The following is a 13,682-nucleotide window of genomic DNA, read 5'->3' on the forward strand; positions in this document are numbered from 1 at the left end:
TGGGGGCAGAAGCTGCCTGTAAAATACTTCCGTAGGGCTGCTACATTTTCCTGGGAGGACACTGGCAATTAATAGAGCCTGAATAGAGCAGACATTTCCTTCTGGACACATGGGTAGCCTGAGACAGAGCTGAAAACTGTTGTTCCCATCACAATCAAACGAAAGGAAGAGCTGGAGCTGAGGTGCTTTGCATACAACCATTAGCTACACTGCTTCCTCTGCTGCCAATCTGAAAACTGATCCCAAAACTGGTTCCCACAGCAAGTGTGGGTGAAGACCACGCTTGGACAATTAAGCAAATACATTGAATTTCAGAGGTGCTAAACAATTACGCATCTACTGGCTTTGGCTTCTCTCAGCATCTTTTAATAAATAGATCATTTGTCCAGATCTCTTACTATTTATGTTACTTAARGTGACTTTATTTACGATAACATTTTAAAAATGTCTGAATGCCTTATCCCTCCTAATAATATAACAGGCCATTTTCTGGTTCTTCAAATTGTTATTCTAAATGGCTTAATTTTAGAGGTCTGTTTCAACAACACAAATCATAACCCTAATAAGCACATTTTCACCATTTTTTCATTCTTGAGACCTTTTTATAAGTTGCTTCCACAGAACTTAATCATTTTCATAAAAGTGATGAGTATCACATAACAAAAATTGCAAGAAATAACCAAGCAAGTGAAACATTTGTTGAAAATACTGAAGCATAGGATTGATATAAAAATTTTGTTTCTGGGTAGAAATATTGTTATACCCATGGCTTTTTTTGAGAGACATATGCTTCATGGTCTAAAGATTGTTCTTAAAAATAGCAAACACCAAATAGATGTATCCTATATCTATAACTGAAGGATAGTTCCACTGAGTATTCTTCTTAATTAGATCTTCTAAAAATCATCTCCAAAATAATTTTTTTCTGGAATCACTCAGAGAAGACCCTTCCTTATGTTTAATTAATCATTATCATATTATACCAGGAAAAATAGAACACATTTAAAGCTCAGATTAAGTATTTTCCTTCTGGTAAAATTTAATCCTGTTCATATCTCTCCTAATCTAAATCTCTATTCAATATCCATTTCCTTTCTGTACTCCCTTCTTTAAAAACAGCTACTATAATCTAATCTATTGGTGACATTTACAGGGAATGAATGAAGATCTGTTTATTCAAACCTACAAGATTACATTAGTTCATTTAAACTATCCTTCCAGGAAGGCATCAAGGATAAGCAAGTAACATCTGACATATATTCCTCCAAGGAGTTTTTTCMTTCTAATTTCTCAGAAGAAACCTGGTTAGGTTTTAACTCAATTTCTCATCAAAAATTGCCACCTGCCTTTAATTTGATGCACAACATAAATCTGCAGACTCACAAACACTAAGTGCATAATTATAATCTTAGACTTTTTGTGCTATAGCTTTGAATTCATTCAATGCACGGTAGAAAGGAAGGCTGAGTTTACCAGAAAACAAGTTTGATCTGCAACTGGAGAGGCAGCGTTCAAATCACTATTCAGTCTCCTAGTTTATGTGTGATCTTGGGAAACCAAGTATTTATATGCCTACAGTTAAAGTTATACAGAAAGACACCATYTGGTTGCTTCATCACCTGAAACTTACATCAGAAGCAATGGAAATCCGAGCTTCTCTTCACTTAGCCATTATCAAACCCTTCCAGGTCCATCTCGGCATCTCCTGTGCCTATGTACAATGCTGTTTATGCATTTTGCATTAATCAGGCATTGGATAAAATGCATAAACATTGTTGGAAGCAGGGACTGTATGTCAGGTTTTCCCCTCATTACTGCAGACTTGCGCACTTTCTTATCTGAGATGTCTCTAGGCTGTATCTGCCTACAATCGTCTTCTCAGTTCCTTGCTCAGTATTTTTGCTGTGGTTAGTCCCACTCTCCATGCCTATGTTTGCTTATTCACTCTGCAGAGCATCCAAGTACCTCCCTCGTGACTGTGCATCCCATTCCCACAGGCAGAGGCACAGAAGTTAGTGTGAGCATCATCACATATAAATCCTGTAGTGGATCTAGACTTCTATCTTCCTCTAGCTGCATTTTCCTTAAAGAAAAATGTGATAAACAAATTACAAATGTTGAAATTCTCAGAAATGTTAACATTGCTGGCCACAAAAAAGCCTAACGCAGATGATATGAATCTGTTGCCTTCAACATGTTAGTATCAGAAATAGATTTGACTACCTTAGTTTTGTTATTAGGCGGTACTGTATTACCCTGCAAAACATCTATGAATTCAGCATCTCGGAGAACTACAAGATGTAACMCAGAACAATACTTTCCTTGATGGATATACACTCATTTTTTGTAAGAGTCTAAACACTAGCAAAGAAAAACTGCCAACAGAAGTTCAGAAACAACCACCTCAGTGCTTCTTTTGGAAAAAAAGAAGCAGGAGAGACACAGAGACAGTATAAGGCTAAACCACCTATCTAGGAAGTATTATTATTATCTCTTTCCAGTGATTTTGTAATTATGACTTGTCTTGAAATTTTTTCCAGGCTTTAAAGAGCACTCTGTAACTATTACAAGGCTACCTCTAGCCTATTAGTTTTATAACTCAATTTTTTTTATACTCCAAGTATTATGAATATTCTGCATGAAAGAGAGATTTCAGTAAGCTAGTTTTAAGATGATAATGATTCCTGAAAAAAAAAAGGAACCTCATTCCAGCAGGAACTCTACAGCAAGCTGATTTGTGCTAAAAATCAAACTCCATTCAGAAATAGCTAAGAGTCCTTATTTACAACAGTGTTTTATGAGAGATAAACTACTTATTTTGGACATTTTATTGCATGTCTGTTTGAACAAGAGATGTACCAAACATTTATACTAAGAGTGGCATCTGGTCAAAATTATTACTACTGAAAGCTATTGCCAGATTATGAAAAGGTTATTATACAGTCTTAACAATGCCCCTTGTAACAGACACGGTGGAAATTTCAGTAATCCATTAGGACCTATTGTCCACCAGTTTTAGATGCATATACTTCCAATGAACTGATTGCATTCATTCATAGCTTGGTACCCGACTATAAAATATGACTTAAAATCTTAAAACTAGTCATAAGCAGCACTGTGGGGTACACATAGAAACAATGTCTTCAACTGTTTCACTTCTAGTCACTGAAAAATATTTAAAGCATATGTCATAACTACCTAGTATTAGCATGATGTCATATCTACACTGTATTAGCATGCATATTATATTAATTACAGCACATAATCAGTAAGTATAGATACAGTCTATTTGCTTGGATTGTGATTATCTATTTTCTTTTAACAGGAAAAAAAGAGATAAGACTTTAGATAAAACTAGAATTACATCATCCTCTCACTTGCATTTATGTTTGTAAAATGTGGATTTCTCAGACAGGAATATCATTCGTTTTCAAGCGAGAGGATGATGTAATTCTAGTCTTATCTAAAGGCTAAGAGCAATAGTAACAGGAACAGTTCTTGAAACAATATCCCAATTTTTTGCATTGGTTAAGATTTTAATCTTAATTTTTAAAGCTCAGATGACAACCCACTTTTGCTTATTTTTGAAAATGATCATATGATGATGGCTAATCATTAAGAAGAATGGCACTGTTCATCCAACAGAAGGACTGTATTAATCACATAAAAATAAGAATAAGCAGTCTGCATCACATACAATTTTTTTCAGCTATGAGTTGATGAGAAGAACTAAATGATGAACAACTTCAGAGGGTCATCAAAGTGGTTTGGCTTCAAAACTCAGCTGAATAATCAGATAGTTACTGTTTCAAAGGGATTATTGTGGAATCAGGTCAATATTTACCATCTAGTCTTGTGAGAGTATAAATTTCATGTCAAAGAGAGGGCTTTGTGGATGTTTGCTCAGTGCTCATCTCTTCCCCACAGGAGGACAAAAATGAAATAATAATGGAGCATGATTGTAATACAAGCTGCACAAACAAGCAAGTCCCCGAGTAAAGCAATGCATTTAAGAGAAAACAAGAAATGAATCCCCACACAAAGCTTTTGATCTTGATAACTTTATAACTTATAGATTACTCCATTTGATTAAACTATTCCTGTATCATTGATGGGTTAGCAGATGACAAAAAAAGCAGATGTTCTGCCAAAAGAGCTTTTAATATTATTTAAATAAGATTTTAAAATTTTGTTTCTGTTAACTAACTTTTCAAAGTCTTGTCCTACTGATCTTACCCAGATTAGTAAATGTAGGCAGGTGTGTACTTGTGTGGGATTAACCTGTCCTCTCTTTGTGTATTGAGCATAACAATCATACAGCTATGGTCACATCTCGGACATCTGCAGCATAGTAAATGCCTGTCTCTTGGCGTTTGGGCTTGTCTTGCCCAATAAAGGCAACCCGGGGAGCCTCTAATCTGCCATCATGAAGTGTTGCTCACACAGCAGGACATAAGACATAATAACATGGTGCTTTCGGGGAGCAGATAGTGATGTGCTAAGCCACATCAGGAAGCACATGACCATGCTCTATGACTTACTCTGCTACCACAGGACCTCATGAAGGTGTTAAGCAGGGGAAACTTGAAACATGTTGTTAAAATGCATGAGAAGAAAAGCAGTAACAACCACTATATTCATATGAACAACATATGCACACATCAAGAGATGACTCYGCGGAGGACAAACTGTTTCTCCTAGTATTTACTTCACAGTTTTGTCTAAGTCTTATTACAGCAAACCTTGTTCATAGGGGATTGTGCTGGCCTGTTTATATATATGTATACACATACACATGTATTATTTATACTTATATAGCATATATACACACACATACACACACACACGTGTGCGCACACATATACATATATATAAAAACTTTGTTGAAGAGAGAGGTCCATGAAAAAGATGCTTGTTGAATCAAATGTATATTTGGGGTGTGGGGTTAGGTAGAATGACCTGTTCACACTCAGCCCTGCACTGCTCACTTTTCCACATGACCTAATCACTCATTTGGACTTTGATTTGTCTGCTCTCATCAGACTTACCATGTATTTTCTACTCCTAGAATATCAGGTTGTCCAGAAGAACTCTGCTTTACAGCCTCCCCTTCCTTGCTAGTATACCATACCTAAATGATAACTGTCTTAGCTTTTGTTTTGCCAGGAACAAGTATTTCTTATGGACAAATAATCCACTTGCTCAATAAAACAGTTTAAGTAGCATATATTTTTTCCTAATATAAAGATGGATTACTGTTTCTTAAAATGAAAGAAAGCTTTTGTTTTCCTTTCTTTTTTTCTCTCTCTGCAGAGTTTATCTAGGAATAAATACAAACCAAAGAAACCCTGGGAATTTTGGAAATTTCCAAATGTTTAGATATAAGGGTAGAAGATAATATATAACCCACACAGTTACTTGTAAGGTTCTGATCAAAGTACTATTAAATATTGTAACCTGTGCAATATAAGTTACAGTGAATAAAGAAAATAAAAAAAAACACATGGCAAAGGCATAAGCATAAAAAGTGCTCTAACCATCTGCAGTTCAAGCTATTCTAACTTGCTTAGACAGCTATTGATTACACTATTAAGTTATTACATAGACTGGGTCATTAATCACAGTGTTCCACCTCACAGGGAACCTCACAACCTCTGTAGCCGTCTGCCCATGCAGTCTTAATCAGAGCCTCCATCCCTTTTTGTTGCTTTTCACATGGAAGCCTCCAAGGTCTAAAGCATCTTTTTCTTTCTTGGGAGTTTTTAAGCATTATCACCCAGAGCTCTAAGCTGATTATAGTCTTAGCTGAAGTTTACAGAAAAGAAAAGTAAGTATCTTCTTTCTCTCTCTCCTTCTTTCTGTTCTCTATCTGTCCTGTGGAAGAGTACTTACTTCCACTTTGTGTGTTGGTTCCCTGCACATACTTTATTTCTTGCTTTTCTGCTCATCCTGGAACAAACTCTGAAAACTTCTTCTTTTATCTTTTTTTTTATCCTCTATATTCCTAAGTATATCCTGTTTAACTTAATTCATACTTCCTTTTCAGTTCCCATAGTGCCTATGTTCTGCACCTTCTTCATCTGCATCTTTTATTTTCAAGGTGTCCTCAGCTGTTCTAGAATGTGCTGATCAATCTGCTTTGTTTCTCAGAAAGTTTTATGGAAGAGAAAATCACTCTCCACACAGCTCTAGTGATTAGCCTACTTGACATGGAATGCTTTTCGCCTTCATTTCTCTTTCAAGCACTGACAAATGTCAGTTTTATCACTGTATTCTCCACAGTCAAAGCTCAGACTGGATGTGGTTGTCCTTGTTCAATGACCACCCTACAGAGCTTGTTTTTCAGGCTCAGGAGAGAACAACCCGAGCAGGGAAACATTTTAAAACTGCTGCTCTTTTCATGGCTTAATTCTCAAAGTTAATGCACACTTTACATGCTCAAACAGCCAGTGCACTATATCCACCTGCACACCTWATTTTAGAGCTAGCAACTGTAGGTCAAAGCAATACTTTAATGTATCCCACTGACCTATCTTCAGACTGAGAGCAATGCTGACAAATCCTAAATATCTCAAAAAAGTTTTGTTTTTTTCCTCCTCAAAGCCTTTCCTAGCTTTACAAAGCAACAAAATTAATGCAATGAGCATTCGGTAAAATGACCCGCTTGCTTACAAATGATGATGCTTACATAACAGAAGCTGTGCCCTTTCTCTTTGTCCATTTCAGACTTTACTTATTTAATTAGTTATTTCCAAAGGATTATGACTACTTGAATCATAATGAATGTCAAGCATTATTTCTACGAGGCTTACATTAACTCATTTTAGAAGGACCTAGAAAAAGATTTTTTTAATTATTTATTTTAAAATCCATCCTTTGCACAGCCAGAAAGGAGTAGGATGATCTTAGGAAAAGMAGAAAGTTCATTATAAAGCCTATGCTACTATAGTCACTGAAACACATAGGAAACCCATAACTATGACTGAAGTACTATAAATAGCTTGTAACAATTCACTTAATTAGCCTGTAGGTCCAACAGATTATTTTAAAAAATCTGCACTCGCGTTGCTGTTTTGAGGACCTCCTAATTAATGACAACTCAAAGTCCAATCAATTTCTTGAGGATAACAAAGTGCTGCATAGACTTCTTCAATCAAGCAACTATATTATATCAGTATCTTATCTCTATAACAGCATATATTCTAATTCTCATTGGCCTTACTTTTTGTTAAGTTTTGCAAGTAAAAAATTGGTAATTAAGTGGGATGACGACTAGTTATCAACTCTTATCCAAATTTTTCCAACTGCATGCAAGAGAGAAAGTCTTCACACACATGGGAAAACCAAATTCATTCACTTTGTTGGTGTTTCTCACCCAAATCCCTTTTCCCTCCTATTTTTACAGTGTTTTCCACTTATTTATTTTAAATGTGAGAGAGTGCAGATTTTCTCATATTAAAAAAAATTCTTGAGGAAAACTGAGATGTACTATCAGGAGAAAGGTAATTAAAATGATCTTATTTTGTGGCCAGCTCTATAGAGTTTGTAACCTACCAGCTACCTACTGAACTGTGTGAAATAATTTGGCAGTTGTCACACTCTGGTACATAGGGGACAAGTGCCATGGTATTAAAAGCACAAGCACTGTTAACCTGAACCATCACCTCTGCCTACGAACTCACTTTTTTGGACTGAGATATATCAYGAAGTAAATGCGTTTGAAACTTGAGTTATTCTGTTGTTGAACGACAGCTAAATCTCCATTTCCACACCAGAATTTCATATAGTTTCAAAGAGAAGAGATGGGGAGAGGGTACCCATAGGAAGTGGTTTCCAACCATAYGGCCAGTCACATCTCCTGTTGGCAATGCAGGCTGAAGTCATGGCATGGCTTCAGCTTCTCCACAGTCCTATTTTACTTCCCTTTTGTGGACTCATCTTGGGAACAGATCAACTGTCAAGCATATTTTGCTTTAAGTCTAGAGATTAGTATATCATCTGGTTCTTACACTGATTACTATAGGAAGATGTTTGTCTTATTCCTCACTTAATGCCTCACTACAGAACTAGCAGAGGGAGGGGGAGAACAGGGAAGAGGGCCAGAAGTCTATGTAAAGAAGCAGAAGCTAAGAATATTAAGACTGTTTGCATTGACCATTTTTAATTCCAAAGAAACTCTCTGTCTTGCTGCAGGTTATATTGAAACCATACTCATACACTAGTATGCTTGTTGTGTTTTGTTATTTAAAAGAATTAATTCAACTTTTGATTGGCAATCACAGTCTAGAAAATGTGGTTGAACAGGATTAAAGGAGAATGCTAGCATTCTGTCTTACAGAGTATATCACCACAGCAGGTGAGCAATAATCACCCAGAAAGGTACTGCTGGACCTCTCTGATTACTTACATTAATTCTTTAATGTGACATTATTCTAGAAAATAGGCACCTAATTCCTTTCTGTGGTAGAGGGAATCATAAAGTTTGCACATTCATAAAACACTGGAAGTAGCTACATGAAAATTCTTGGTGCTCCATTTTGTTCTCCATTTCTGTCATTTCACATCTTATGGTACTCTGACAGATTTCCTTTAAAATTGACATACATACTGCATAATCCACAATAACATATTGAACTCTATATTTTGAAATCATTTTAGCATCTCCTCATTGTGATTCAGTGATTAAAATCCATAATTTTAGCCACAACAAAGTCAGGAGAACTTAAGAATTCTCTGAGGCTGCTGGAATAAATTAGTTGTGAATAATAATTCCTGTTCAATATCCTGTGCTAAAATCCTAAAGTACAGCTGTACCATCTGGACTGCAACAACAGCTCCGTTTGTTAATGATAAGTAAAGGAGGTGTATAGGGACCTGTGCTGTCACTAGCAGTACAGCATGTTGATCACTCTGACAACAATGCGACTTCCATTGCTAATACAATTAGAGATAATTAAGATACAGAAGCAGGGTGATTATTTTTTCTCAATAGTATTTTAACTGCCTGTAATTATTACTGTACGTATACCTGCATGTAATGAAATTATATGCACTTACACTGTTCAGCCACCAGTAGAAAGAGGATGTTCCTTAGCTTTGGTGCTTCCCTGTAAATAAGATCTCAATTTGTAGGTCTACATACAGTAGCAAAATGTCTATGTGTATAAGGAAGAATTAAAAATAAAAAGATGTTGGTTCAACAGATCTTTTTCCCAAGYATAAGTGTAACACCCTAATGTGACTTTTTTTTAATGTTTTAGAAAAATATAGCAATTGCAATGCAGAAACCCTTTCCATAGAAGGTGTTCAGCTGACACAACTTGGAACTTCAGAACAGGTTGCTTGCAGGTTGAGCAGAATATGAAAACTTGCCACGTTCTGGACCTTTTGTCTTGGTGTCTTTATTCAGAAAATTGTCCCCTCCTTACTATCCATTCTGGCTAACAATGAAAAATGCCACTGTTTAGAACATCAAGTTTTTTTCTCCAACCAAATGACTGAAATCTACAGTAAGAATAATTCAATTTGATGGCTTATCTTTTTGCCCAGTGGGGGTCTTCACTGAAGTGTGGCCATGAAAGCAATTTCCATGCTGATGAAGACAGAAGCCTTTATGATTCAGTGCCAAACAAATAAAAAATCAGGAGGATCTTAGTATCACAGGCACACAAGTATCTTCCCTTTTTAAAGGAAATAAAATTAAGCTAACATATAGCACACACGGTTTTGTATCTTTTAAATAATCCCACAAATAGAAATATTATATATAGTGACATACTCTAACAGAACTATTTGTAAATGCTTATTTGCAGATATTAATAAGACAGSCAATAAAATCCAGTCAGATCTAAAGCTTGATATTATCACTTCTTAGTCAATGGGTTTCTTTTAAAGTGTTAACTACAAAAAAGTAAACCTGATCATTTAAAAATGACAAACTAGATGACATCTCAATCCCTAAAAAAAAGAAAGAAAAATTCAGATGCTATTCTAATTTCCAATGATTAAACAACTGTTATCCTGTTTGCAACACAATCTGACAATGGTTAGGAAAGCATAAATCATATAGTTTTAATTTACATAATCCTAGGAATATCAGGGTCCCAGGTTTCAAAAGAGAAACAGAGTGAGAACACATTTTTCTTTTACTTACCCATATCTATTGAAATGATTTAGAGCTGTAATAATATTAAAGACAGAGAGGTCTTCACAAATAAACTGCTTGACACATAGGAAGCTTTAAGCCATATTTTGCAAAAAAGATATTGCAAAGGTTTCATTCTGATTAACTGTGATGATGTAATTATTTCTAATAGATACTGACATAAGTAGGATTAATACAAACTGCAGCAAAAGCCTAGATTTATCCACCACGTAAAAACAGAAACTTAACTAGATATATCTTTCACATTCTATCTTCCAAGTGAGTCTACATTTCCAAAACCAAATATTCAAAACAAAATTAATCAATTCAAACTACCAAATACTAACCACAGCAGGCCTTCCTAACTTCAGTAGTATGGGAGGAGAAAAGACAAACTTCTTCCCTATGATACCAACTCTTAATTTACTTCCCCTTTTCTCTGTGACTTCAGCCTCAACAGGTACGTGATCTAAAGTAATCTAAAATGCCTTGACATGCCAAAACATCTCACTGGCATTCCACCAGAACATGCACACTGACATTACTAAAATGGCTTACTGTAAACTTACACCTACATTTCAGGAAGAGAAGGCATTTTGGGAGACCAAAGCAGTATGCCTTCTTTCATTTTTGCAAAATAGCTTTCATCTCTTTGAGATTCCCTTAGCTTACAATAGGAAATGAAAAGCACATACATTTATTTACTAGAACTATGCAGATGTTATTCATAGCCATGCAGCTTGTAGAATCTCCATCCTCGGAGGTATTCGAAACTTGACTGGACAAGGCTCTGAGTAGCCAAATTTACTTTGAAGTTGGTGCTGTTCTGAGCGAGGGTTGGACCAAATGACCTCCAAAGGTTGCTTCTAAGATAAATTATTCAAGGATTCTATGATCTTATAATCTTTCTTCTTCTTTCAAAGCAGAATTATAAAAAGTCATTTTCAACTTTCCAGCCAACTGGCAATTGGTTTAAAGCATATGTAATTTTCATGAGAAGCCAAGATGCCTGCATTCAGGAACTGTGCCACTCACTCCTTCCCCATCTTTCCTAGTTTTTTGGTTTGTTTGTTTGACAAAGACGACACTATTATGCAGAAGCAATAAAAATGAACAGAGATAAGTGGTTGGAAAGTTAAGACTCAAAGCAAAGGTCTGCAATAATTCTGAATTTCTCTTCTCAGTTTAAGCAAAAATCTAAGTATTATTTTAATAAAGTCTGTATTTATTACATATGCTGTTGTGGAGGCATGTGCACCTATTCATGTTCTCTGAGGAATTCAGTGCTGTCAGGAAGCCTGAAATTACAGCGCAGTTCCAGGAGACTGCTCTTCTACAACGCAGTGGATCTCAAGTTGCAACTTATCCTCCTTGGAGGTAACACTGCTTGTTTCTCTAAGGAGTCAGCACACTGAACAACCAAAATAGATTTAGTCCCTTTAAATCAGATAATCTGTATTTTTTGTCTTGTGGCCTGACACTCTCTTGGTTTTTTTTCAGTTTAGGAAATAGGAATAAGCCTCTCTGAACTATTCACACTTACACTTTTCTAGTGCTATGAACTGCAGTGACACTTGAGGTTGTATTCACCCAGGAAGTTGAATTCCTAGTTTCTATTTATTTATTTTTCATTTTCCAGAAAAGTAATCTGGCATATAAAAAAAGCTTAAAAAATAATTTAAATACTTTATGACCAATGCCCAAATTAAAACCACTTCAGATTCTATTTTCACTCTCCTCCCCATCTCAACTTATACCATTTCTTAAGGTGGGACAAGCAGATGAACTGTGGCTCTGCTATACCAAAAGGAGCCCTTAAAATAAAAATAAATTAGATAGAATTATTAAGATTAATACAGGAATTATCCAGGAACAAGTTAAAAAAAGAAAGCTGYAAGAGAAAGATAATATCAGCTTCAAAGTTTTGCCTCTGAATATCACAGATAGCTTCATTCTAAGCCTAGGATACACTCTTACAAAATAGATTTTCTAAGCCTCACAAATAATTCCACTTCTACAAACACAACAGCASCAATATTCTAAGAGTATTTATATTTTGCAGGCATGACAATAGCCCTTGGACACAATAAACAAAATAGGATAGTTTGACTATTGCACAGTTATATTACTTATATATAACTATATATAACTTTTGGAATCAATATTCCAAGTGGCTGACATTACCACACTCTACCTGCATCTATAGTTGCAAAAACATCCCCGTAACAGCCATTTAAGAAACAGACAAAACGTGTTCTTTTAGAGTTTCCTCTTTTCACAGTAACCATATTATTGACCTGTGGACAGAATTTAACTTACGAAACCTTTTCATCTCTTCCTCTACCTGAGAGTGGGGAGGTTAGAAATATGCTTTCTACCGCGCCTTGTACAACCACAACTTAAAGCCATCATCTCCATCCTGTAAGCATGGTCCCCATCGCTAAAAAGGTGAGACTGCCTTGACTGTATCTTTGGCAGTGTCAGAACCACCTTTTCTCTAACACTATAGGTGTACTTTCAGAATCTGAAGGATGTTCAGCTATGAAGATATCTAAATAATATCAGTGATGTCTAACTTACCTGTCAATAATAGCACACATGTCAATGGTGACATTGGCAAAGCTTCCCAGCTTTCCTTTCTCCACTGCTTGTAAGTCCACCAGCTGATCATCCACATGAATAAACTGCATGCATCCTTGAAACGAATGCTGAAACAGCGAGTGATCGGAGTCATTCATCTGCACAGGAAACCCTGTAGAGCAGCAGAAGAAAGAACMTTATTAACTTCCCATACTATTACTCAAGCTAGCATTTTTTCACAGTAAAGATGTGTTTTCTAGACAGGAAAAGAAAAAGACTAAGTGGGAAGGACACATTTTATAGTTATTAGGTTACATTGCAATGTTATTGACTTAAGTCATTGGGAACTACCAGCAAGAATTTATATAGCACAGGCGATTATTCTTTCATTAATTTTTGTCTATTAGATAGAAGTTTTCTGCCAGCCATCTTCTCCTCCTGCCCCCTGTTGCTGTTCCTCATTACTTTTCTCTTTATACAAAGATTAATGGAATAGGGAAAAGATTTGTCTCCTTGCTATATTTTAAGATTCACATTCCCATTTGTCAGATTTTTTTTATGGCATGTATTCCATGTATTCCAGTTCGGCTTCCTCTGGAACCTCACCTCCTGTACAATAAAAACTGGTGCTGGAAACTTTCTGCAAACTTAAAACTAGCCCTGAAATCTAATTTCCTGGCCTCCTTCTGAGAAATCTGAGGAGATTCTGCAGTATTTTCATTTTTGCTGTGAATGTGTTCATTCACCCATCCTTATGAAGGTTGTTTATATGAGAAGAGAATGAATGAAAGTCTTGAGTCAGGCTAAAAGACAGGGAGAGAGAGGATATTTGTATGTAACTGTTTAACTGAATGCCCTTCAGAAGTGAATGTGAAAAATGCCCTGGATAAGCCAATGGAGAGCCTCATTTGCTCCTTATAAATCTTTAACAATGAACTCCCTGAAAAAACTTCAAGAA

General features: G+C 35.9%; 1 protein-coding gene across 1 annotated transcript in view; it reads right to left on the bottom strand.

Moving 5' to 3' along the window:
- The window catches only part of CNTNAP2 (contactin associated protein like 2), a gene marked incomplete at its 5' end in the record, with an annotated part of 659,794 nt that overhangs the window by 441,929 nt on the left and 204,183 nt on the right, over positions 1–13,682 (bottom strand). The window contains one exon of the mRNA XM_026074688.1: positions 12,725–12,896. Within this exon, the coding sequence (XP_025930473.1) occupies positions 12,725–12,896 (172 nt within the window). The remainder of the gene's footprint in view (positions 1–12,724; positions 12,897–13,682) is intronic.

The sequence above is a fragment of the Apteryx rowi genome, unplaced genomic scaffold (genome assembly GCF_003343035.1).
Source record: "Apteryx rowi isolate R43461 unplaced genomic scaffold, aptRow1 scaffold_395, whole genome shotgun sequence".
NCBI classification, from domain to species: Eukaryota; Metazoa; Chordata; class Aves; order Apterygiformes; family Apterygidae; genus Apteryx; species Apteryx rowi.